Source organism: Rhododendron vialii, chromosome 7a, assembly GCF_030253575.1.
Source record: "Rhododendron vialii isolate Sample 1 chromosome 7a, ASM3025357v1".
NCBI classification, from domain to species: Eukaryota; Viridiplantae; Streptophyta; class Magnoliopsida; order Ericales; family Ericaceae; genus Rhododendron; species Rhododendron vialii.
The window spans coordinates 30853202-30880929 of record NC_080563.1 but is presented as its reverse complement, the minus strand read 5'-3'; the positions used below and the strand labels follow the sequence as shown (position 1 = coordinate 30880929).

At 38.6% G+C, this 27728-nt stretch overlaps 1 protein-coding gene, 2 long non-coding RNA genes and 1 other non-coding gene across 5 annotated transcripts; 1 reads left to right on the top strand and 3 right to left on the bottom strand.

Annotated features, from left to right (window-relative positions):
- Positions 1 to 18: 18 nt before the first annotated feature.
- LOC131332350 (protein arginine N-methyltransferase 1.5) lies at positions 19 to 27500 on the bottom strand. Of its 2 annotated transcripts, XM_058366532.1 has the most exons (24): positions 27201 to 27464; positions 21493 to 21610; positions 20759 to 20868; positions 18734 to 18823; positions 18544 to 18609; positions 17903 to 17982; positions 17617 to 17692; positions 17419 to 17505; positions 14540 to 14624; positions 13432 to 13523; positions 13298 to 13333; positions 13114 to 13182; positions 12888 to 12956; positions 12718 to 12771; positions 11672 to 11746; positions 6478 to 6570; positions 6280 to 6383; positions 6002 to 6050; positions 5829 to 5915; positions 5616 to 5721; positions 3636 to 3723; positions 1594 to 1687; positions 273 to 382; positions 19 to 109 (listed from the first exon to the last, which is right to left on the bottom strand). In XM_058366532.1, the coding sequence occupies exons 1-23, from the start codon at positions 27333 to 27335 to the stop codon at positions 299 to 301; spliced, it is 1947 nt and encodes a 648-aa protein (XP_058222515.1). In that variant the 5' UTR covers positions 27336 to 27464; the 3' UTR covers positions 19 to 109; positions 273 to 298. The 2 variants fall into 2 exon arrangements, with proteins under 2 accessions (XP_058222515.1, XP_058222514.1); XM_058366531.1 differs by having other exon boundaries at positions 77 to 382; positions 27201 to 27500.
- On the top strand, positions 1694 to 3561 carry LOC131332351 (uncharacterized). The gene is made up of 2 exons (XR_009201656.1): positions 1694 to 3013; positions 3428 to 3561. It is a non-coding gene; the product is annotated as an uncharacterized LOC131332351 (long non-coding RNA).
- Positions 8866 to 8973, bottom strand: LOC131335017 (small nucleolar RNA snoR100). The gene has a single exon (XR_009202410.1). It is a non-coding gene; the product is annotated as a small nucleolar RNA snoR100 (small nucleolar RNA).
- LOC131332352 (uncharacterized) lies at positions 14989 to 16838 on the bottom strand. Its single transcript, XR_009201657.1, has 2 exons — positions 15281 to 16838; positions 14989 to 15141 (listed from the first exon to the last, which is right to left on the bottom strand). It is a non-coding gene; the product is annotated as an uncharacterized LOC131332352 (long non-coding RNA).
- Positions 27501 to 27728: the final 228 nt, after the last annotated feature.

The following is a 27728-nucleotide window of genomic DNA, read 5'->3' as shown; positions in this document are numbered from 1 at the left end:
AAGTAGACTGCTTATGCATAGCACCAAAGAATACTAACTACTAATTCTCCCACGATAAATGTGAAACCTTTGATAGTTTACGTGCTCCAGCTAGGCACAAGAGAGAGATCTGGCATATCAAAAAGGTAAAAAATGTAATCCTACTTCCAATGAAGAAAAAGGGCAAAACATAAAAAGATTACATTTCGCAAATGGCTTTTATAAGTTAACGAGGATTTTACAATGGTATGCAAAATCTGCAACTCACAACCGCATGACCCACTTTTGGGTACCTAGTGAAATTCTTCTATTGAGAGTCCTAGAGACCAACCCAATACGAACGGCCATTGCTGTTGTGAATAGGAGATGTGCTTGGACAAGTTACACACCATTCATACCAAACCTGTATTCCATTCAGAAACCCAAAATACTGGGTCATATATCAATTGCCAGATACATACATACATAGATATACATACACAGTCCCCTTCTACTAAGGGATCCCTCATTTGTTCACCAAAAAAAAAAATGGATCCTCATTTTGTTAAAATGCGGACTTTCCATTTTCGAGTCATATTGACCCAAACCGTTCAACTTGTTTAGAACATATTTTTAAGGGTACTCGCGAAAAATCATATCAAAATATGACCGGGAAGTGCTTGATCCAAACAGTTTTTCATAAAACTTGACAAGAACTTTCTATGTAAAAACTATTTGGATCAAACACTTCCAGTTTATATTTAGGGCCGATTTCTCAAGGATAACCTTAAAACCATGACAAGTTGAACGGTTTGAATCATCAAAATATGACCCGGAAGGCTCCAAACTATGAGGTTTGCATTTAAGGTTCTTATTAGAAGCTTGCTGATACATATACATATATATATATATATCGGGACGGTTCAAAGAACACCCAAAAAAACACCCCAAATCTCAATCTCATAGTTCCCGATCAAATTTTTATGATTCGAACAGTTCAATGTGTGCAGAATGTGATTTTAAGGGTGCCCGCGAGAAATTAGCAAAAAAAATGACCGGAAAAGGCTTGATTTAAGCAGTTTTTATTTGAACCATTTAATAAAAAACTGTTTGAAACTATGAGGTATTTTTTTAGGTGTTTTTTTGGATATCTTCGGAACTGCCCCGTATAGAGGAATTTTCAAGTGAGGGATCCCTCATTTTGTTAAAATGAAATACTTTTATTTCCCGATCAAATTTTGAAAATCCAAACCGTTCAATGTGTGCAGAACGTAATTTTAAGGGTCCCCACGAGAAATCAGCAAAAAAAATGACCGGGAAGGGCGTCATCCGAGCAGTTTTTTTTGAACCGTTCAATGAAAACTGCTCGGATGAAGCCCTTCCCGGTCATTTTTTTTGCTGATTTCTCACGAGAACCCTTAAAATCACGTTCTAATCACTTTGAGCGGCTCGGATCATCGAAATTCAATCGGGAAGGGGAGTCCCGCATTTTAATAAAATGAGGGATCCCTTACCGGAACCTAACTCTATATATATATATATATATATATGGAGAGAGTTCTTCCAACTCTTCTGTTTTAATGCAGTTCATGGACGAAGCTAATGAATTTTGCACAGCCATGCAACGTGTTTTACCTTGGTTGAACCACAACACCGCCAAAGCTGTAATTCTAAAGGCGAACCTGGTCGTACACACACTGGTGTCCTCAATGGGAAAAATATAGGAAACCTGATTTCAGAGGAAGAGGAAACAACCAAAATCCAGTTATATTCGGGAAAGAGCCATGGTATATCAGTGTAATCTCACAACACCATGGAGATTAATGAAGTAATTGAGCCACACTATGTTCAAATAGAAGCCTACAACTTTGAGCAGAAATTTTTTTTTAGATGTACCTTCTTGCCTACAAACTATACACCACTAATCGCAAATAAGTTCAATAGTTTGGCAATTATAGTGTCATGCAACATTCCCGAGAGAGAGAGAGTCTCTGTTAATCAAGGGTATTGGAAGAGGTGGACTAGGTGCGCTGTGAATACTGGAAATATTAAGCACAGGCATTCTTACACTTAACAGGCTGAGCATTAATGATCCAAACTCACCCAATAACACCCTGTCCGGTACATTATTTTTCTGTTCTCTTTACATTTCTCCACCTCCCCCTCAGCCCCATATGCTGGAAGTGCCTGTAGTCTGCCAAACTGGATTGGGTCAGACCAAATGGGTTGAGCCCATGAATAGTTGGCCAATTGGCCTTGGCCCTTGCCAGAGCCCATGAATAGTTGGCCAAGTGGCCTTAGCCCTTGCCATTGCAGTGGACTATCAATGGGTCAGGCCAGACTCAATCAGGTCCGAACCAGGAGATACACTCCCTACAGGTCGGCGCCATGTGGACATTGAGTGGCATAGCTCGGCCATGTGATAGTGGCCCACGTGTTATTCGGTGTTATTCGGCAATCGTTGCCATGAGGGCACGTGCTCGACACAGAATCACTTGGTGCCCAAGTACAGGTTCTCCATAAAAGGTACACTATAAACCCAAGAGAGACACGTCGTGACTTGCTATCTTAGCACTGCGTACTTTCCTCCCTTCTGGAATGAGAACTGACTTGTGGCTGGAATACCTTGGCACTAAGGCACTAACCAGTTCTCCCGTATTGCAGTTGTACTCAGACAGTGAGAGCAGCCTTCAGCATCATCCAATCAAGAGGAATTGTGAGGAATGAAAATCCGAAACCCCACAGCCTGCCCCCTTAGTTTAGTTTATCTCTTGTTCAATAAAGTTTAACCCCAAATACATCCCATAAGCTCTCGAAGGTGAAAGATCCGGCAACTGAGGTGATTTCAGTATCGGTGGTGGTGGAGGTGAATACAGAGGAGGCGGCAGGGGTCCTAGGAGATATATAACGAGGTCACTGGAAGATTGGGTATAGCAAATCGAGTATTTTCAAGGATCTGGTGAGGTTTGAGAAGAATGCAAGGCGACGGTCGTAAGTGGCGATTAGGATGTCAACGAGCAAGTTATGGAAGCACGCTTTTCTCTAGTAGCTTTTTGTTTTCTTGTTAAAAGCTATGTTACATAAACTCAGGAGCGAGTATCGGGTGCAGGTGCAAGTCCAAGCATCGGACCTTTCTAAACTTAAATCTTAGGATACGTGAATATGTGTCCCCAACTTGGGTACAGGTACAGAAACACGTCCTGAACTCTTGTTTGTATTATATATTGCATAATTTTCTGAGATTATGTACCATAAACTATGTTTACAAATGTATTTAAACAAGAAAGGGTTAAGAAAATTATGTTTTTGTTATTTCCCTATTTTCTGTCTATGTGAAATACTCAAATTATCGGTTTTCTAGCTAATATGATCCCCTTTTCTGTAAGTATCTTAACAAGTAGAGGATCTGAGTGTCCAAAAGGATACAGGTGTCGGACACATCGACACGGGTACTTGAGCCAAAATGAAGGATCCATGTTTAAAAGTCGATTGCTTGAGGGGAAGGTTGAGATTTTACCAGTAGCAGCATTAGAAGCGTTATCTTCTCCCGAAAGCCACTCATGCATTTCTTTGGCTATTGTACCAATTTCAAGTTTCGAAACTTTTGCAATAAAGATACCTTTTTTTTACCATTAAAAAAAATATGTATAGATACAAAACGAAAGAGAAACTAATACCAGCTGAACATGTTGGGCGTCGCAGTTGATGGCTCAATACCAAGATGGACATCTTCGTAAAGTGTTGCATCAAAATACCCCGCAAAACCTATTAATCAGGTACAACATGATAACAATTAAAATCTTTGCATGAGTTTTGAGCATAGTTATGCAACCTAGGTAAACTAAAAAGAGCAGCACAGAGAGAGAAAGAGATAACAGTCTGCTCAGTCCTGCAGTCGATGGCAATAAAGGAGCAGAACAAATGCCACATCACAAGCTGTTTTCAAAATCAACTACTTTAACAATTTGAACTTTGAGGGAAAGTTAAACAAAGGAATCTTTCTTATATAAACTAGTATTTAATTCCATGTGGATTGCAGGGAGATTTTCACATTCACCCATTTAAACTTATTTTCCATAAAGTGGCATTTGCTTCTCATTATGTTGGTCGTGACATTATGGATGTTGAGAAGAAATAAAAAGTAGAGGAATACTCAAACAGGCAGTTCAGTAGCTTTATTCATTGTAATCTGATGAATTTCCTTTGTAGCCAGAATGCTAAAACCATCAAAGAATGGTAGGAATAGACATAAATTCTCGAACGACCAATCGAAAAGATTAAGAAAAGGTACCGATGAAATTAGTAGCACTTATCTGTCAACTTGAGTCACGTGACAGGACTTCTATGGGTGCTTCTTCGAATAATTTCCACAAAGAATAGTAAACCTTATCCATTTTTAACAGAGTTTTAACTCTTGAACCATGAGATGAAATGAGAATTAGGGTTAAACCTTGTCCATTTTTAACAGAATTTTAACTCTTGAACCATGAGATGAAATGAGGATTAGGGTTAAACCTTGTCCATTCTTAACAGAGTTTTAACTCTTGAACCATGAGATGAAATGAGGATTAGGGAAAGGTTTACCTTCCAACTGGATATTGTTGGACAGGATGGAGCACCAAATCTTTGTGTCAATATCAGGGATCCAAACATGGTTTCAAGTATTTTAGTGAAAGCCTTGTGGAACTAACCATCTTGCTGGGTTTATATGGATAAAAAAGAGGTGGCTACCAGTCAAAACCACATTGGAGAAGCAAGAAGCACAACTAGTCTTCTCGTCTATGCACGTTGAGGATAAAACCTAATGTTATGCTTAATGTTACCATCCATAATGTCCTTGGATGTTCAAACAAAAAAAATCCATAATGTCAGTAATATAAGCTAGCCTTGGGTGAAATAGGCAATGGGATGTTGAGAGAAACTACAAGACTAGGTTACCTTGTATGGTAGCTTTAATTAGGGATGTTTTATGGTACTTAACAGCACATTTTCTGCAATTTAACAATGCACTTTTGGGGTGATAATATCGACAACTTATCACAATCGGATAATCAAAAAAAATTAACACATATGGAAGTTACCAAGCATGTTCTCCTGTTTTGGTTAAAATTAGTGCACGCAGACCGTCCTTTTTTATATATGATGAGAAAAAAGTGTTTTGGTGTCTTGTTGTACAAAGATTCTGACACCAAAAGATTACATTACCCAATATTTTGCTCAAGTAGCACTATTTCTCAGGTACGTTATTTTCTCACCCCATTTCAGACGGATTATCTGCACATATATGACTGTTTTCTAATTTTTATTTGTTTATTCTCATTTATTTAATCTGTTCTCCAAGAGTGCAAACAATATAACTTCAGAATTCATCCAATCCCCACTTATCTGTTAGCATGGCAAGATAAAACCTACTTTTGGCTTTGTCTCTCCACTTATCTGTTAGCATGGCAAGATAAAACCTATTTTTGGCTTTGTCAAAATTTCACAGTTGCCATCCTATATTCCTAATCGAAAGAATACCGACATTCAGTCCAGCAGTAACCATGTATCAGTGAGATTAGTATTGAAGTTCCAAATCTTCTGTAGGTGATACAAACATTTTCTTTTAGTAAACTCCTTTTGCATACAGAACAGTGATAAGGCTTAGGCCCGCATACCATGAACCATGACTGATCCAGAATCATGGGGAATCTCAAACTGAAGCTTTTTATAGCGCTGATTGTCTTCTGTGGTTGAGTACTTGGGATGAGTAAATGTAAAGACCTGCATAAGTGCAAGACAAAATGTAATTTGCAGAAACTGGTATCATATGCTACAAACCAAAAACATCTTACAAATTTACAGTGATGTCCTCCAAAAGGAAAACTCACAGGTTGAGAGGGTGCAAGCCTTGCAACACGGTGCAGTTTGACAACATAAGCAGTTTCAAAATGCACAAGATCTTTGTGTGACTTAACCTGTAATATAAATAAAATTAGTGCCTTTGACATGCTTAGAATGAGAGCCGTTGACCAATTACAATACAAAAAGTCAAAGGATTTACATCATTGTACAGTTTTGATGTTGTAACTGGTTGGATGAAACTTGTATAGCTGCAGTGGGCACACCAGCAGAAAAGAAAAACTGTATTAGCAGAGGAGAATATGGCTGGACATCGGGCATTTTGAACAGAAAATCAATCTTCTTTTAGCATGACAATACCACATTAGTAGGTATTTAAACAGAAATCATATGACATGCAAATCGGAAGTGGGAAAGCAGATCCATACAGCAGCTATGCTAATTACTCAACCATTATGTAAGAGAAACATTGACACGTACGATGATGGAATTGAGATCCCGTCCGCCTTCAAAAATCTTTGAGCTCCATCAAGGCACTCAGGTGACAGTTCATTGTCACCAAAAGACCCCAGCAATTCACTAACCTAAATAAGTAGGAAAACGGGAAAAATAAGCAGCTGAAAAAGAAATGAGCAAAAAAGGAAACAAGACAGAGTGTCCACAAGATAATCTAAGTACCAAAATATCAGCTTTCTCAGGAGCATCCCAACAGCGCATGTCGCAAGATACTATTGTAACAATGTTTTCCCAGCCTTCTAGTTTAACCAAGTTCTGTTGCAAAAAATATATATATATCAGTGTCATTTCACCACAAGAATCAGTGGGGGGAAATAACCAAATATGTAATCTTCTGCACTAAAAAAGTGTCTTCAGCATTAAGTAAATAATTCAGCTATCAAGAGAACATGAGGGTTTTAAATGACAGAAAGCCATCAAAGAGCATCAGGTGAGGAAACACAATTTTGACAATCACAGTAACATGTGGACTCACACCAATAGCCAGCAAGACCATGCTAAAATCAATCTGATCTGCCTGGACATTCACAGAAAAGCATCATCGTGGCACCACAAAAAAAGCAGACCATGTTCTTGAAACAATATCTCATGAATGCTTTCTGAAATTTTCTTATGAAGTTCTAATGAATGTAATCAGTACATGTCAAAATGCAACATTGCAGAATACATTTGTTTCTAGACTTTGGTATTGCATTTCTACATACACATGAATGTATATCAATTGGCATTCAGTCATCCAATCACCTTATCTTGACCATTTTTATAGTATGACAAAGTGGGCATCAAGAAGGGGTTGCACCCAATTATAAAAAGGGAAAAGCTATACCGAAAGAGCATAGGAATCTTCCTTTCCGGATGGGCCTGTTTTTCTAAATCCCATAACAGATTCCCTGCCCTCTAGGCTCCAGAACTTAAAAAGGGTGCTGTCTTGATTGGAAAAAATTACTCCCTCCGTCCCAAATTGGATGTCAATTTTTGATATTCGTGCAAATTTTAATTTCTTATATCTTTCAATATGGATCTCAAAAAATATGCAATATGAATCTTGTTTGATTTGGTTTGGTTATGAATCTTGTTTGATAGTTCTCGATTAATTCTATTATAAAGTTTTTAAATTCATGAAACACATTATAGATCGAAAGATATAAGCAATAAAAATGGCACGAATTTCCAAAATTGACATCCTTTTTGGGACAGAGGGAGTACAAGAGAAAGATACAAATAGAGATTCTAAAAGTAGACATATTTTTACTACCCTAAAAAAGAAATGAACATCTTTATTCCTCAACCCATGTAAATTTAACTTCAACTCAATCCCAGGCATAATTAAATCTAAGCACCATCTACCGGATTATTAGATAATAGCCAAACTCATTATCTTTCTATGAAGTTGGTAAACTTACAAATCTTGCTATGAAGTTGGTGGCACACAGCTCGCCGTTAATAGGGGCAAGAGGCACGTATCAAAAGTGTCTCATACAATTCGTACATCTTTAGTAATCGTTAAGTGTCCAATTGCATCATTCCATATTATGTATAATTCTCAAAATAAGAGATATGTCTCGTTTTACGTCTCAACTTTTGCTCCACAATATTGGCTGGTTTACAATATGGTTTATAAAATGTTAGTCCAGTGAGGGCTCTTAATTCTTGATTTTTTTATTTTTTATTTTTGTTTCATAGACAAATATTTTTCAAAAAATCACAAATAGTACCATCTCATACTAGAAACCCTTCAAGGTCAAGTGTATAAATATACTTTAGAAATTGTATTGATGAATGTCTAGGTTTATGTGCTTGTTTTCAGACACTTTTGTAAAAAGTAAGCATTCCAAACTTTCATGGTTAGTAAACATTATCTTGTTGCGGTTGATTATTGAAGCAAGTCCAAGGGTTTGATTAATAGGGTACCCCCATTATGTTAAATTCTTAAATCCACCACACTGGTCATTGACTTAGAGTAGAAGAGAAGGTTTTTGCTATAGAAATGCATAAAGTGTAACTGCATTATCGGAGAAGAGATTGGCGATGTCTTAGTTATGTGAATTGGAAATATATACTTAATGAAATTGAGAGTGTTGTTAGCACGTTACTATCAAAGTTGTCAATCCCGTACCAACAAGCATACCGTTTTCTCTATTGGGACAGTACAAGTGCGTCTCTCGGTACCGTTCCGGAATGACCGCAACATATATTTTTATATTTTTATATATTTTTAATATATTTACGAATAACCAAAAAACAAATCGTAACACTTTGATATATCTTAACATTAGTCCTACTAACAAATTAAGGTAATTACTAATTACTGATTAACATATTATAGAGTCATAGACTCCAAGTTTTGTTGAATTGTCTTAAAACTCAACCTTTTTTTAGCAACAACAACAACATAACATAACCCATCTAGTCCCCAATCATTGGGGGTATGGGCGGGGAATGATTGGAGACAGACCTAACTTTTGGCAATATATGCACAAAGTGGCTGCTCTCAGAATACCACTGAAACAGTGGCCCCCTAAACCTCCTAGAACCGAGGAGCTACAGGGACATTTTGTTGTAGAACCATGCCCCCAAATCAAAGCCAAATGACATCAGAGAGAGCAGGCATAGAAACCCAAATCAATTTATGTGCACATTATCATGCTACCTTCATTGATAGTCCAGAGCATTGGTATGCACATAAATTGATTTTATTTTAGCAAGATAAAATAAAATATACAATTTTTTTTGTACCGGCCGAGATACCGATACAAGCTCGGTATCGGCTGGTACAGCCCAGTATGCCCAAGATTGACTGGAACAGGTCGGTATTTTGGGCACTACGGAACACCGAGGCATGTGTACCGTTTTTCAATTTAGTAACTTACTATACAATAACTTCGTGACAAAATGTAGGCAAGGGCAATTGTAATATTTCTCATCGCATTAATGCCAATACTTTAACCTTTTCCTTGGTTTACCATCTCTAATAAAAGTGAAACTTTTGAGCTTTTAAAAGACTGCAATATCCATAGTTGTCAATGGCGACACCTAGGCGAAAGGCTCCTCAAGGTGATGGATTGTCGCCTTGAAGGGCGCAAGGCAATGGATTGTCGCCTTGAGGGGTGCAAGGCGAGGCAACTTCAACTAAACTCTACCTAGGCGAGAAAGGCGAGACTGGCGATGAGGCGACAAAAGGCTTGCCTTTTTCAAACTCAATCACAGCTGTAGGATTTAAGGGTTTATGTTGTTACCTTTAAGTGATTGAGTCATCAGCTAATCGAACAATAATCTATCTCTGTCGGTATCTCGAACAATAGCAGTCGAGTCAATCTCTGCAGCAAAACTCTCTCTCTCTCTCTCGACTGAAGATTTCATTACAGTCAACTTCATCAGTCGAGACTTCAACAAATTTCTCTCGATCAAAATCCTCCTTAGAATGAATGGAAGGCCAAGTGGGACAATTATTTTTTCTAATTTTAAGTGGGACAATTACTTTTTCTAATTTTATTTCGAAAGTATAATGCTTGCGTTTTGTTGATTTTAACGGTATAGTTCTTCTCTATGTGAGAATTGTTCACTATTTGACATTTGGTGGATGTTTTTATGCATCTCTGGGATGATACACTTTCTAAAATTCATTTGCTTAGTGTTTATTATTTGTAAGTATTAGTGTACGCTATTTTTGCTATTTCCCTCGTTTAGGATCGCCAGCCTTCAAAAAGGCTTTCACCTCGCCTCTCGCCTAAACCCCAGCGGACTTTATTGCCTCAGAGCGCCTTTTGCCCTTGACAACTATTAGGGCTGTTACGAACCCGACCGGACCGAAAAAACCGACCGATCGGTTCGGTCTTCAGTCGGTCCAAGGGAGTTTTTTTTCGGTTCGGGGTGGACCGAACAGAACCGAACTTAGGTCGGTTCGGTCTCGGTTTTTTGGAAATCTATACCGACCGAACCAAACCGAATGTGGACCGAACCGACCGAGGACCAAACCGACCGAACCGACCGAACCATATATATTATATATATTTATATAAATTGTTTTAATCTTCTGGCTCTTATTGTTTTGAATTGTTAACTTCAAACAAAATTTTGAATGGTTAACTTTTGGCTCTTACTTCTTTTTTTTTGGAATTTCATTGCTTGATTTATTTACGTTTTTGCAAAATTTTCCAATCAATTGCTCTCTGTTCTAAATTACTTTAACTCCTCCAAGTTATACACACTAGTGTAGAAAATATTTCCAATCGATTGAAAAAAAAAAAGGTGGAAGAGTACTTGTGAAAGTTGTAATTGTTTGAGCATACTTGTTGTATTTGAAAAAAAAAACAAGTACAAATTACAATGGCCCAAATGTGAAAAAATGGCCCAAACATGGGCGATTGACTTAAGGTTGAAAATTGCCCAAATATGGGTGAGAAACATGTGAAAATGGCCCAAATATGGGTGAAAAATGGCCCAAACATAGCCCATAGTCTATTGTTAGTTTTTAAAAATGGCCCAACTAAGGCCCATTTCGGGCGGACCGAACGCCCCAAAATCCCCGAACCGAACCAAAATTAATACTGGTCGGGATCGGTCTCCGGATTATATACCCCGAACCCGATCGGGGTGCGGCAAATCCACCCCAAACCGAACCGACCGAATAACACCCCTAACAACTATGAGTCTATGACCATGTGGTCCGTCCCCAATTATGATGCATTACCCTCCCTGGATACATGGTGACTGGTCTGACTACATGCATACCGAATGGGGATCGGTATTCAGCGCCCCGTCCTTACCCAATGTCTTGAAGGCTCAAGAGTAATGGTTCAAAGAGCAATCGATAACAAAGAAAACCAACCACCATATTCATCACAATCTTCGGGTTTTGCTCTTGGGTCTTCCCATTTCGATTTGTGTGTACCAAAATTTTTCTGAAATACATCTTTTTCTAATAAAAAAAAGGACATCTTCTCAACTTGAAAAGTCGTGGATGAAATTACTGTTTTCCCGAAAGAGAATTGATTAACCATTTTGGTGTAATTTATTGCAAGATGAATTGATATGAAAGTCAACCCATGGTACCCACCTCTGATGCATTTGATGATCCTGACGATATGTGAAGGGGACAATAGGTTGGCACCCCTCGGGACAAAATCCAAGTTTAGTACCGTGTCGTCATACTAATGAGTCAACAACTAGGTATTTTAAGCTTTTGCCTGGCTGGCCATTCCAGAAATTTTCAAATTCAAGACAAACAGAAAGTTTGGTAATTCATGCCAAAACTATACCACAGTATCTGCGAGCCGCAATGAGAATTACCTCATCTAAGTATCTTATTAAAGTGTTAACATTCCAGAAACATAAATGACGAGAATTAATGACTTACATGTAGTGTGATAACAGCATTTGGATTTTTCTCCACTGCATAAACTCTCAATTTGCGTCCAGTTTCTTCAGCTGCCTATATTACAATTACATAAGAAATATAAGGTAATTAAAATTAAATGACATGCCAAAAAGCGAGCACTGTTCGTCCCTTTTGTAAGTCAAGAGGAGGTGTAACACACAAGTGGCGTGAAGTGGAATTTTGAGTGAACTGGATATTTCCTAGTAGGGGTAGTAGGCAAGTTGTGGGCGTCCCACATGTCCTTGACCAAGTCTCTTTTTCCCTTTACTACGTGTTAAAATAAACAAGAAACCGATATGTGTCCCTTCAACCCCAGCTTCCCGAGCAAATGATGGAATCACACTTCTTCAAATGCCACGTGTCCCAACTCACTCCTTGGCCCCAAACAAAGAAATAACGACTAACATATATACACGCAAACAAGTATCATCCCCATTGACTAAGGAATGTAAAATGGCCATATATACATGCACGAGCAACTCACCCCCACTCCACCAAACGAAGCACACAACCGTGTGGAGAGAAACCTGTAATAACTTCCCGTTTTTAAGGGATGTACGGTTAAGAGATGTCAACGTATCTCATAACATCCCAATCCCTATGAAAGACAATAATTATCTTTATGACCCATAATCCGGTGGAAAGAGAAATTGCAACCACCAAAACAAACCCTAATGACTACTCATGCCACCAGCACCTTCCCAAAACCACAGAACTACCACGCGGCATAAAATCACAGGTGGGTCCAATTTTGGCGTGAACAGAGATGTATGCCAAAAACAGATTCTCAAAAACAAAAACAGTTAAAGTACTGCAAGCACCACTCTCAGGGCTCTAAATATTTTCAGTTTTTTGAACAGCAAGGATTTGAATATTGACATGGGGGTAATTAGGACACCTCTGGCCGTGAACAGAAGAACACCAAGATGTGTAAAATAGCTTGGCTAGAAAAATCAAACACATTAATAGAAACTTTTCCTTTCCACTTTTGGACATCTGTATGCAACATAGACACAAGGGTAAACCTGTAGCGAAGCTCTAACAAGAGGTCCCCTTCCAGCTCCCACAACCATCAATACCTGCAGCAGATGAGAATGGAAAGCCCACAACCTTAGCAGCCGAAGTGCACCATGCCATAATTTGATTCCTACAGAGGAATCCAGGGCTTAAAATCAGAGAATAACACACAGCTTACTGTAGTTTTCGTAGATGCTTCCTCGTCCGAGATCCTGTCCAGCAAAGCTTTAGAGACTGCTCTTTCGTACTACCAGAAGACAAGTAAGATACATGAGAACATAAAAAGTACACTACTAAGAAGTGGTTTCCAAAGTAGCGAATTGACAACTACATCCCTAACACGTAAATTAAAAAAGAACAATTGACTACAGTTTCTGCAAATTACAGAACACAATAGGATGTACCTGGATATATTTAACCGTATCTTTTTCAAATGTTTCATATGTTTGGGCCTCTAGGTTATCCATAAGAGGCTGCATTGAAAAGGTCAGCAAATACATCATGAAACTCATTTTCTATAACAAAAGATTACACAATCCTAGAAAGTATGGCAACAGGAAACTACGATATTCACATATTAACACTTACTTGCAAGGGCGACTGTAAGAAATCTCTGTAACCAAGCTGAGAAAAGAAAAGGAGAGATCATTATAAAGATATAGCAAAGTAAAATTAAAATCAAGCATGAACCATGCAATATCGGGTGGGAACTGGAAGGCTACCTCAAAGCGTTCTTGTTCAGGAAGGGGATCCATCTTTTGATATAGATAAGAAACATAGTCCAAATATGGGCGTAAGGAATGTCTCTGAGTACCTGAATGACAAAGGCAGCTTTATACTGTAATCTACCAGACAACATACCAAAAATAGCAGAACTGGAAAATAGTGGAACATCAGTTAAAATAACTCATTCTTTACACAGTTTGTGCAGTGACAATGAAACGGGAAATAGGCCGACTTTTACGCACACGCGCACACACACTCATGAAGTCTTATCATCTTGTAAAAGGAAAATTGGGCACCATCGCTAACGGCATTCAATCCAGACAGGAAGGAATTAGAAGCATGTGAACCCCACATGTCCCCTCTTTCAAACTTGGTCCCATGTTTGGTGCACAGCAATATTAGGGGGGTCAAAGGTTCTATGAACAATTTAGTCTGTTATAAGACAGATTAGCTAATACCATGGGCAAGGTGGTAAACCTAGCCACTCCCCCCCAGATTATCTTTTCTTCCAGTCCAAGGGTCAAATTAAAAATCTTTTTATCCCAGTTAGGCAATCGTAGTAAAACTAATCCAAAATTAATTTATCCTAAAAACGAGGGATATAGATGCTTAGTGATTCTTTGTTTACCTTTTCGTAGGAGTTTTTGGTTAATTATTTGTCTTGACAAGAGAAATTGGAGAAGTACAAAGATATGCACTAAAATTGAAGAAAATCCAGATAAGACAATTCTTAAGAGTAAAAAAATTGTCTTTGGAAATCTTTTCCATCCTTAGCGAATATTTTGTGACTTTTGGTAATAATTTTTACTTCTGAGATTCTATTTGTCAAGACGAGAATGACTAATCCAAAAACTTTGAGGCAAATGAGACAAACATTCAGAAAAACGACCAAAAATACAGAGAGAATAATAGCAAATAATTTTGTTCAAACACACCTGTACACATGATACTTCAATTCTTATACTCGTAAACATGTCATCAAAAAACATAGAGAAGAACAAAAAGTTGGTAGCTTCCTCCATTCTAACATTTGATTACCTTATACAAAGTGTAGTGCTGCTGCAACAAATATCAACCACAATATATCAACCATCATCAACTCACCGTCTATATGATTATCAGTATGGTCAGCAGCCAACTCCGAATTTCCCATGGGAAGGTTGTGCACTGGTGTTCCAGAAACTACGATCTGAGGAAACCATTATATGGAAGAAGAAAGATCAGCACTGCTGTCGAATGACAACAAAATATTAACAAAAATCATGAACAGCCAATCTCGAAGTCCACATTGGCCACATTTAATTAACTGGTATGATCCAAGTTACAGCTGACAGTATGAACTGATATGAAAAGCAGACAAAGAAACAAAAGAAAAGCAAGAACTACATATTTCACTATCATAAGTAAACGAATAACATAATTACAAATTTCATAATTGTTGCATAATCTCTATAAGATGCTTTTCCAGAAAACAATTTATGTGCGCCGCTTTGAACCACCGATATCAATTTTGGTGCAGTTAAGTAGATGCATATGACTGAAGTGATCCTGCCGGGGTTTGAATAAGAGTCATCTGAACACAATCTGGTGAACCAACCCTTTCAAGAACCGTCATTTTCCTGGCCTTTTATTGCAAGGGTAATACAGGAGTTACTGTAACCCGCCTAATAAAGGTCGTACCAGGCAAATATCTTCCACATCTCAACCTTCAAACCCAAGACAAGATACACAACAAGCCACTTACAACACAGTTGACATGTTCCCGTCTGAACACACTAGACTAACCTGAATAAATTATTTGGCTTTGGTGTTGATGACTAAGAGTCCAAGTCTAAGATGTACTACCTTCCACTAGGCATCTATCAATGGCAATCCTCACAAGGGCTAGAATCTAGATGCATTGCAATTTGGCATCAAACTCTCCTCTGCTCCAAAAATGGCGCCAAAGCTGAACCTTTATACAATTACCTACCAAAATATCACCGGAGCTCGTGCATCTCCTTCTAAGACCATTCCAGAGTCACTCCAAAAGACACATTAACTTCCAAAGGCATCCAATCATAGCTCCACAGTCATTTGTGCAAGAGAGAATGATTGTGTATAAGCTCGAAAGCAAAATCGTGGTCAATGTAAACCTACAACCTTATGAACATTGATGTTATTTTTCCACCGCTTTTAGAACTTTTCCATTCCAAGCATACTGGGCCTTGAAAGTAAATCAAAGGATTCCAAAATAGTCGCAGGGTCATCAAGAATGAGAACATCACACCAACTTCCTGAAATTCACTTTCAAACCAGAGACAGCATAAAAAAAATAAAAAAAGATGGGAGGACGCACGGAAGATAGCCATTTGGAAGGGCTGGCTGTTGGCACAACAAAAACTGATATGTAGTCTGCATACAACAAAAGAGAAATTGATAAAGGGGAGCCTCCAACAGTCACCAGACTCACCACCCCAAAGCCTCCCAAAAACCACCCAAATCTTATCAACCATCTTGGTTAACACTTCCGAAACGGAAATAAACCGAGGTGACTGCCTTATTTTAAACTGATTTTAACTCATTTAGCAACTATTTACCAAAACAGCACGACTTGTATAAACTTGCATCCACCTCCGTCCATCCACTGAGCAGGAGAGAAGCATCGACATGGAACTTGCTAAACCATTTTAAATCTTGTGTCTCCAAAGTCCAACCAGAGTCTTCTCATCTTCTATAGAAGGCCTTTTATGACACTATGATTAGTGCACAAAAAACTAAAATGCTTATCGATTGGTGGCACAAAAATAACAAATCACTTCTATGCCTCCACAACAACTTAAAGAATTACGCAACCATGATACAATAATCTTCATTCTCACACTTAGTCATTCATTATCAATTTATCACCATTCAGTATCCTCTTCTGACTCTCCCACTATCTTTTCCCGTTTGACTCAGGTGACGGATCCAAGGTAGCACTAGTATAGAAGTTTCGTCACATGGGAACTTGCTTCATGGAGAGTGAGAAGCGGTAAACTTGTGATAGACCTTTATTAGAAAAAGGCTCGGAAATATTGCAGCTGGACCAATAATGGTGCGTGCTTGAACCTTGAAACAGAATACAGAACCTGAATCAAAAAAGACGCCAACTTCCAGAAGAGTTGCAAAATCATCCTTTTTTTACTAAACTCCAAGAGTGACTTTATTACCTAGATTGTACTGGTCTTGTAGCAATTGTGCTAAAACAAAAGAAAAAGATAAAAGAAACTATCTTAAGTAGTAGGCTGGATCCTGGAACGACACCTTACTTTTCTTCCTTCCCCCAGCAGACAACAACACTTGTTTATTTTGTTCAGGAAGAGGAAAAAAATAAAAGTTACCGGTAAAAGACTAAACTTCTTAATTTTATGTCCATGTGCATGCGTACCCTCTGTCAAAATGTAGTTCAAATATGAGTCCCCCTCCAGGAAAAATTAGGATAAGCATCCTCAGGTGCTTTCTTTAGGTGTTTAAAACTGAAAATCGGATCCCCACAGGTTCTTTTTCAACAATCGAGACCATGTATCCCACACCTTCCTTCTTCCCTTTCCTTTCTCTTGCTCTGCATACTAATATAAGGACACTAGGAACAACATCCACTGTGGCATGTGAATAGGAATCAGTATGTCATCTTCTGCAATGCTATCCAAAAGTGTGATGGGGCTGGTATAGTGTGCTAAGACCATAGGGATGCAAGAGGAAAGGAAAAAACAATTTGAGTAGACCCTTTTGTGGGGCAGACTTTTTTTAAAAAAAACAGCATTATGTAGCCGCGGAAGCATAAAAGGCTTGTCCAGGATCAGCGGCACCTGCTAGATACGGATACGATAGGTGCCAGTTATGCCATTAGAATCTGAAACAAGCAAAATGGTAATAACCGTAATCGTTATTACATTCAACAATCGCACATGCATTATTTAGTCACTCGAAAAGCATTGTATACAGAAAGGACCAAAAGGTACCTGTATTGAGTGGTTGAAAAATGCAGTCATTAGTCTTTGGTGACGCTTTGACAAACATGGATACCCCCGAGCATTTGTAAGAAAAGACTGAAAAATTAAGTCAGATTCATGAGTGTTCTAGTCACAAAACTCTCATGCAAGCTATGCAACAATATATATTGGAAAGATAAGGTCAATAAACCTAGTTATTTTGCATACATTTGTATGAATTATTGCAGCTCTAACAGGCTCTCCAAACCATCGTCCAAGTGAATTTGCTGAAGGTAGCGAACACCTAATGAATAGAAAGTTTCACTTAAAACCAAAAAGAAATTACTGGCACTGCTGGAGCAGCAATAAATGAAACACTCTCTAACTTGATGACTTAAGCATTAAGAGAAGTAGTACTACAACAAACAGTCTAAGAAAATAAAAAGAACCAAATAACACAGACTATATACTTTTCAAACAAAACAGAGATATTAAAAAAAATGATTTAACTCACAAAACATCAAGGGCAATTGACAACTGGCTGTGATGTTCACAAAGAAGGCGGAAGCAATTCCATGTTTCCCAAGAATCAACCTGTACTTCACTCTGTTAGTAGATATAGAAAACTTTGTAAACATAAAGCTTCTACTAAGTGGTTAATTTAATCATGCTCATACCAGCCACTAGAAAGCTCTTTGAATTAATATAACCAGAGAAACGGGAGAAAAAAAGGGTGATTGTTTAATCAATCAGTCCACAGGTTAAAACGTTACAAGGCCTGTAAGTAGATCATTCAATTGTAGGATTTGTGAACCAAGTTAACCAACAGATATGAAGTACTTGTTTGTTTAACTATTTAAGATCTTTAACTTCAGAAAGCCATTTAAGCAGAGAATTCACACTTTCGATTCAAAGAGAGTTTTAGTTTGGAGTTGGAGTTGGAGAAGAAAGAAAATAATAATTATCCAGCCAGTGATGAGGAAGGCTGTGAGAGAGATGGAGAAGGGTGCACAGTCCCCAATATAGCGCCAAAATCCTCGAAATCAACCCAGATAAGCAAGAATGTAGGATCAACATTGGGTAGCTGCTTAGTCGCATACAGCAAATTCAACGGCAAAAGATGTGGAAAGCAACATATTGAACAGTATAACTCACCAAATCATCAGAGTTCCCATTCATAGCATCGTCATCAGACTTATCCAACGGAATCCTAAGCCACAACTTCAACATGAAAGTAAAATAATCAGAGCAATACAAGAGGAGGGGAAAGAGGTATAGTGGTATGCACGAAGCAATTGCTTAGACTAACATAATGAAAGTGCGGCAATAGACACAAGATTGGCACCTGCATATTATTCAGATTTTGTAGAATCTGATTCACACATCTAGCATAATTAGCACAGGATGCTCCTTTAGGAGTAGGAAGAAGACATGCCTGCAGGAGAAATGCAAACACTAAAAGCAATAAGCTTCTTACGCAACAAGCCTCCAGTTCAATCAGCAAGCACAACAATCAAAACAAAACGTGTCCATCATATATTACAAGAACAATAAGATGTGACATATGTCACATATCTCATTTGCAATGTCCTTATGAACATACTATCATAGTGCCTTATAATAGAAGGCATTTACATAAACAAGTGAAAGAACGCATTAAAAATAAATGGGAATAATGAGTGACTCAAGAGCACAATCAGCCAATCATAACTTTATAATATTGTTTGAGCAAGACATCTCCCAAATTTTCTTTGCATTAGACCATAACATAAGGCTCAACTGGTTGAACTGTCTTGGTTTGGGTACGAGCTTATTTACCTTTTTGGTCCCCAAAGTATTAGCTTCATCTCATTTTCGTCCCTAATGTAAACATTGAAGACATTTAATCCCCAACGTAGCAATTTTGTACCAATCAAGTCCCCATCAAAATGAGGGATATTTTAGTCATTTCACCAACTCCAAATTTTTGTCCAACAAAAATGGAAAAAAAAAAGGGGGGGGGAGGGGGGGAAGGGAAAAGCTGTGGTCGTCAACTGCCCCCACCATCCTCCTCTCCTTTTTCCCCTCTCCTCTTCTCTTCTTTCTTGCACCCCTATGCAAGATTCTACCACCCACAATGCAACTATCATCATACTCCATTAGTGGGAAAAAAAAAAAAGAAGTGAACAATCAACATTACAGTCACCTTTCTACCAATGATCCAGGTGAAAAAACTCAATTATTCAGTTCCTAGCCATAGAGACCAACATCAACAAAACTCAAAAATCAATTTTAACAAAGCAACACGAAGTGGGAAACTCATCTGCTGGTTAGAGATTTTTCTCAGTATTTCCCCACGAAAGGCATAAATTGGTTGGAAGGCATATATGAGCTTTCTGCCATGAATTTTATTGATGTTAGTCTAAAATTAACAAGTGGAAACCCATCCTCCAGCAGCCGACACTCCCTCTTGATCAAGCAATGTAGCCGGACCCAATCGAAGTGCAAACTGGGAAATGATGTCATCGAGGTCAGATTTGGGGAAGTTCAGGTTGTGGCAGTGGAGCTCGACGGTGAAGAGGGATCTGTGGCTTGGCGGTGGGCCAGGAGGCCGGTCGCGGTGGGGGTTTTCAGTCGTGGTGGTAGGAATGGTGGTTTGGCAGAACACCGTTGCTGAAGGGGTTGGTGGTGCGCCTGGGGGTGGTCGGAGGAGGACGGTTGTTGTCCCTTTTTCCTTCTTTTTTTTCTGTTTATGTTGCACATAAAACTTGGGGATGGGTGAAATGGCGAAACTGCCCCTCTTTTTGACGGACGGAGCTGACGGCGTTAGCATTGGGGACTTGATTGGTACAAATTTGATACGTTGGGGACTAAATGTCTTCAATGTTAACATTGGGGACGAAAATGAGATGAAGCTAATACTTTGGGACCAAAAAGGTAAATTAGCCTTCGGATAAACCCACAAAAACACTTCACAGAAAAGAGAGAGAAAAAAAAAAAAAGCAAAGTTCAACAAGCTCCGATAAGCCCATCGTGGATCATCTGATCCGGTTCGGCAAGAGTTGAAAATAGCATCAAGCTTTTGCAGGAAAATCTTGCCGAAACCCTACAAGTTTTGTCTCCTTATTCACTCAGATCTGTTGAATTTTGGCAGACGCCGCAGACCCAACCCCAAACTCGTACCCTACAGGGCCTACACCATATTTTGAACCCAAAACACAACCACAACTTATTTTGGTTAACTCTTAGTTCTTAGAAATTTATTTTTGGTACGGAACGACACGATCACTTAATGATCCAGTTTTCACAACATTAGACCACATTTCTCAAAGGAATAAGAGAGAGAAATCATCCCCAAACATTTTTCTAAAAAAAAAATTTATGCAATAACCTGTAAAGAAAGATGAGAAGCCCAAGATATTTCTTGCTTAAGTACAATTTCTGAATCCTTCCTAAGAATCTCATCTTCCGAATCCAAGTCAATCCATGAGCTAATTTTCCCTGGATAACAAGCAAAGGTTTATTAAAGTGGCATAACAGTGGAGATAAAACTCACAAATCCTGTGAAAAGAGAAACTTGGGATAAAGAATGTGCCAGGCTGCCAGCGTGTTCAACATATATGTGTGGAAGTTTTTAAAATAAACTTCAAATGCTCAAACCATTGACTTCCACAAAATAAAAGCATGAGGTCGACGAAATAATGTCCTTTTGTGTCATTCCAAGATCATGCAGTTGACCAACTATTCCAATTAAAAGAATAGAAGTGAAGATGGTATGACAGTCCATCGTACTTGCATCATTTTTGTGAAGGGAGCACCTAACTTTTTAGTGATCTCTTTGTGCAAGTAGTCATTGTGCATACAACAAGGTCAGCAGAACCCATCATATTTCCATAGCTATGCTCCCATGCCCCACCACCCGTAGTTAAACTCATTCAAATTCCAATGTAAGACAACTAATGCAATGTCCATTTTTATCACTAAATTGATTTATCTAATGGTACCTCATCTAGTCTAGAAGCTAAGCAAAAGTCAAATGGAAGCCATAACATCCAAAAATATACACAACCCACCCACCTTATAAACAAGAACCAGATAAAATGACCCTTTAAGCTATTCACTTACCAACAACATGACTACTCCACTGAGAAGGGCTCAAAACTAAGTCTGACCCAGCGAATGGTGCAATTCCACATCCCTTGTAACCAGTATCCATTAAGCTAGGCCGATAAGACGGATCCATCTGCATCAAATTGAACAAATAAGTAACGAAAGGTGCTCAAGTGAGAAAGAAATTTTGTAGTCTACCTTAATATTGACCAACTAGCTTTGCCAAAAGGTTGACCTCAAGAAATAAAAACTTTACAGGTGTATTCCGAACCAACCACAACTCCACAACCATAAATGCACTATCAACCTAAAGACAACAATCATGTGAACTATTTCTACAGAAGCATGAACCATACCTATTAGTCGATCCATTGTACAGTCTCCATTTTAGCCCCTTACAAATTATATAACATATGACCAATATCCATTGGAGACAATAAAAAAAATTGATTCCAACATTCCCTTTCTTTTCTTGTATCTGCGTTTTAGGCGCAGGGATAAGAAAAAAAAAGCGAAGCATTGCTGGCAGCGTCGGTAATTGTGAAGGGTGGGGTTATTGGATAAAAGAAACAAATTGTAGTCAGATCAACTTTATTTTCAGACTTTACTGATTTGATTTCTTTTAGTTTATCCCTGAAACGAATCTATTCTATTAGGATTTTATCATTCTTCAATAAGAAAGGCGAACATATAAAATCTGCTTTGATCTGGAAGTTCTTTTTACAAGGGTTTGAGACATCGAACCATACCAAAATAATTCTCGAAGGCTAAATGTTCTAAGTTGCAAGCGCGACTTTTATCTCAGTGATAGCCTTACTAGTACACATTTGAAAATTTAAGCCCAAGCAAATCAACTAGCCAACAAGGAAGAAGTCTTCACTCTCTCACCCTCCATTTATACAAACACACATGCATATAACTGTGGACATGAGCTAATCCTGTCAGAAAATAATTAGAATCACTTTTCCGACAATCGTTGAAACTCCTAAAAGTTTTCACAACTCAACTAAATTCTGTTGCCAGTCTACCCTAATTCATAGCAGTTCAAACTCTTTGTCCAACTACAACCAGCCTGCATAGGCCAAAACGGCCCTAACATCGAAATTCCCAAATAGTAACTATCCCACCTTCAAACATCGACCAGCAAACTGTCCACACATTTGATCCATTATTGAGCTTTCAATTTAGTGCAGGATAACAATCAGAGCAGAACAACCTCTACCACCATTTTTCTTTTCATGTAAGCAAATAAATCATTTAGGAAAGGCACAAAAAGGGGCGAAAACTCAATACAATAGGTGTATAGAAAAAGGACAAAAAAGCATCAAAAAAATCAAATTCTCGTACAAAACCAACCAAAGGGAAAGTTTCACAAAACTTCCCATGAAGCCAAATGTAGTCAATAGCCTTTGAGTGAAACCAAAGTCTTCATTCACTCAGCAAGGCAATTGACGCCTTGTTGTAGGTGAACTTACTGACCATTCACACAGAATGACCATTTAGCCCAAGTGTGATTGGCTAATTAGCCACCAAAATCCAAAGAAAACATGCATATCCGTACTGAAAAAGACAAGCTAGACTTCCAACAAAGAAAAAATAGTGAAGGAAAAGCAAAACTACATGCAAGGTGCATGAGGATGGCACCAAAAGAAAATAGTTAATTCAGTATAAATCCCACAAGTCCCATAACCTTGTTGTAGAAACTTTATATCCATCTCAAAGCCAATTGGCAAAGAGCGGAGAGGTCCCAAATGTTATTAAGTGATCACCCATTCCAAACCCAAGCAATGTGGGACTCTATTTCCTTAACATCCCCCTCACGTGCAGCCGCGTTTGAGGTCTGTCACGTATGGCCACTTTTGGGTCGTATCATCGTGCAGCTTTTTTGCTGGTCTGTCATCGCGGGGTGTGGATTGTGAATTTTATAAAATGTGGGATGGAACGGGCCCCTCTCTGATACCATTTTGTTTGGAATGAGAGAGAATAAGAAAGGTGTATAGAGTGTTAACTAACTCTAACACAACTACACAAGTAAACTTTATTTATATTATGTGGTGACTAGTTACATAACATAGACAACCAATGTGGGACAGCAGACATCTCAGCCTCCATTGCTGTCCACCACTCAGAAATAGATAAGGTCTCCTGAACAGTGTTACTTGGGAGTTGGTTTCTCTTCTGCCAGGAAAGTCTACTGTTGGCTATCGGTGGGTATTTACCGTCAAGTATAATCCGGATGGTTCCGTAGAACAGTACAAGGCCCGTCTTGTGGCCAAAGGCTATACTCAAACGTATGGCGTTGATTATGCCAAGACTCTCTCCGGTGGCCAAGATTAACTCTGTTCACATTCTTATTTCTCTGGCTGCCAATCTTGGTTGGCCCTTATTTCAGTTGGATGTCAAGAATGTCTTTCTACACGGTGACCTGCTTGAGGAAGTGTATATGGAGCAACCTCCTGGGTTTGTTGCTCAGGGGGAGCGTTCTCAGGTTTGTCGTCTTCGCAAAGCCCTCTATGGTCTTAAGAAGTCACCTCGAGCTTGGTTTGGCAAATTTAGTGATGTTGTGTTGCAATATGGTATGTGTCGCTCCCATTCTGATCATTCTGTCTTCTCTATTCAGTCAGATCGGGGGAAAGTAGTGTTGATTGTGTATGTGGATGATATCATTATTACTATGGATGATCAGAAAGGTATTGATGAGTTAAAACAGTTTTTACAGCGTCAATTTCACACCAAAGATTTGGGGAAGCTTCGATATTTCTTGGGTATTGAGGTAGCAAGATCCAAGGAAGGGAACAGCTTGTCCCAAAGAAAGTATGCACTGGATATTCTAGAGGAGACTGGTTTATTGGGAGCAAAGCCTATAGAGACCCCTATGAATCCAAACGTCAAATTGTGTGTTGATCCGGGGGAGATATTTCCTCATCCAGACCGTTATCGTCGCTTGGTAGGAAAGTTGAATTATCTCACCAACACACGGCTTGATATCTCATTTGTTGTTAGTATGGTAAGTCAGTTCACGGCAGCCCCTCGTCTTCCACATTGGGAAGCTTGTCTTCGTATTGTGAAGTATCTCAAGGCTCATCGTGGACGCGGTTTCTTTTATCGTTCAAATGGTCATTTGCGTGTTGAGGCCTTTACTGATCCTGATTGGGCGGGATCACCGTATAGACAATCCACAATTGGGTACTATACTTTTGTTGGTGGCAATTTAGTTACCTAAAAGAGGAAGAAACAAACAGTGGTTGCTCGGTCCAGTGCTGAAGCAGAGTATTGTGCCATGGCTCATACTACTTGCGAGGTTGTATGGTTGAGAGCTTTACACGAAGAATTAGGGTTTGACGTACAATTACCTATTCCTATTTATTGTGATAATCAAGCAGCAATACATATCGCTTCGAATCCAGTCTTTCATGAGAGAACCAAACATATCGAGGTAGATTGTCATATTGTTCGTGAGAAGATAGAGAGTGGCGTGTTAGCTACCCCCTTCGTGTCCACAAGAGCTCAGTTGGCTGATATCTTCACCAAACCTTTGTTTAAACCACGTTTAGAGTTGTCATGTAACAAACTGGGATTTTGTGATATTTATTCTCCAGCTTGAGGGGGAGTTTTACAATAGAGTTGGACTAAGTCCCACATTGGTTGTCTATGTTATGTAACTAGTCACCACATAATATAAATAAAGTTTACTTGTGTTAGGGTTAGTTAACACCCTATACACCTTTCTTATTCTCTCTCATTCCAAACAACACTTGTCACAAAATTTTTGCTATTCATCATGAAATACCACCAAACTGAGAGTAAAACCACCACCCAAAAGCCATATCACAGATGCTTTAGATGTACTTGGTAGGTTGCCTCAAACTGAAACTGGAGTCACACAATATGTAGAAGCATTACTTAGCACTTTTTTAGGTGACATACTGACCATTCACATAGGAAAACAGCCATTCAGCTGATGCATGACTAGCTAATTGGCCACCAAAACTGCATAAATACAAATGGAATAACATACAAACGTGGCATCAAGAACATACCGGGAAAGCAAAAGCAGGAAGGCGTCTCAAGCATGAATAGTAGAAAAATGAATCCAAATGCAAATTATTGAGCTCAAACTGATAAGACATATAACTTGGTCAAATATGTAATTGGTAAACTAACCTGCCATGAACAACATCAAAGTTAACAACACTAAAAGTGCGGCTAATATATGCGTGTGTGTACACACACACACACATACACATATCCTTTTTTACTAAGTAAAACCAACATATACACATTTTTTGCAAAATGTCCGGCATACATACAGAGTAGCATTCACACCCATCCAATCACATTTTCATGGTAAGGGTCGTAGCCGGCAGATCACTTTTCTGAGTTTTCTCAAATACATTGAGCATCTCTTACATTTTAGAAATGTATCCCCATATTTCCATATATCTTCCCTACTTGAAAAAGTAACATACGATTTTCTATAAATGTTCTCTCTGTCTCTCTCTCCTTCCAGTAAGAAATGTATCCCTGCATTTCCATATATCTTCATTGAAATGTCCAACAAAACCTACTAAAGGGAAAGAATATTCACAAGCTTACCTTCAAGCCAAATGTAGTCAATAGCCTATGAGTAAAATCAAAGTCTCCATTCACTCTACAAGGCAGCTGACAACTTATTTTAGGTGGACTCACTGACCATTCACACAGAATGACAGCCATTTAGAATGTTGTGTGATTGGCTAATTAGCCACCAGATCACCAGAACTCGAAAGAAAACTTGAAACAAAGAAAAAAAAAGTCAAGGCAAAGAGAATCCAAACAATTGCAACTACATTAAAATAAAATAAAAAAGCAAGTGGATTGTACCATACATGATACAAAAATCACCAATACAATGTATATCCACGAGTCTTGTAGCACAACAATATCTTTTCGTAAGTCATGAACTCCATCCGTCTCAAAATGTTTGTCAGGGCCGCAAAACAAGGACTTAAAACTAATACAGTTTTTCCAAAAAACAATTCAAACTTTTTTCATAAAATAGAAGAAGTGAAGAACCCATTAATATCTAGTAGGAGAAATTGTTAAAATTAGTTTGAATTTTTCTTGAAAATTTACATTATTTGTAAGTTCTTGTTTTGCAAACCGAACAAAAATAATGGGGTGAAGGGAGTAACACCGATGTGAAATAATGCAACTACATAAAAAAAATTCAAGTGGATTGTACCATACATGATACCAAATTACCAATATCTTGCAGCACAACAATATCTTTTTGTAAGTCACGTATTCCCTCCATCATGTTTGCGCGGTTCGCCAAAAGAGTCCTTAAAAATAATACATTTCTTTCGAGAAACAATTCAAACTTTTTTCATACACTAAAAGAACTCATTAATATCTAGTAGGGGAAATTGTTGAAATTTTTTGGATACATTATTTGTAAGTCTTGTTTTGCAGACCGAACAAACATTTCGGGACCGAGGGAGTAAGTAACCATTGTTCTAAAAGTCGGCTGCCTAGGCCCACTAGTCCGTCCAACGCCTAGATTATTTTGCCGACTCCTAATCCCCCCCTCCCCCCCCCCCCCCCACCCCCCAAACACACACACTAGAGCCCTAGCGATTTTTAGAACGTTGGGAGTAACACCGGAGTGAAATAATGTTTATTAATGTTTATTTTCATAAATGTAAATTATGTGTAGATAAGGTGTATGAGAAGTTACTAACCAAAGGGGAGACGACGAAATCGAATCCACCATTGATATTGGTGGAGAGAAGCTGAGGCATGTCATCGTTGAACTCCGTCTCCACCCCACAGTATCGTGAGTCGCTTTTGTCCCCTGACCTTTCTCCGAGCGGCATCTTCGGAAGGCTTTAGAGAGAGAGAGAGAGAGAGAGAGAGAGAGAGGGAGGAGCGGCTCTTGTCTCTGCCCAGTGACCAATGAGGACTTTATTATGAGTGAGACTGAGGCTTTTCTAGGGTTTAAGATTCAAGCGTATTCTCAGTTTACCCCAAAAAGATTCAAGGGTGTAGTTGCAACCAAGTCCATTGCGCACGGTTTGATCGGGTTTCCGTCACACGTGTGTGTATGGCAAAAATGACTTTTCACCAAGCACATTAATAGTTGAGTTCAGCTTAATTTTTAGGACTTTTTGAAAATTTTGTCCTTATTTATTAAAAACTTGTGTTCGTTAGTTTTGCGCAAATTTTTTATAAATTATTAATTCGTCCCGACAAAGCTTACTTTTTACTTG

Coding starts and splice junctions, on each gene's coding strand:
- LOC131332350 (XM_058366531.1), bottom strand. CDS start 27,335: ATGCCGCTCGGAGAAAGGTCAGGGGACAAAAGCGACTCACGATACTGT. Junction 17,983..18,543: donor ATGGGAACTCTGATGATTTG/GTGAGTTATACT, acceptor AGTGAAGTACAG/GTTGATTCTTGGGAAACATG. Junction 5,722..5,828: donor GGCTTGCACCCTCTCAACCT/GTGAGTTTTCCT, acceptor GCACTTATGCAG/GTCTTTACATTTACTCATCC.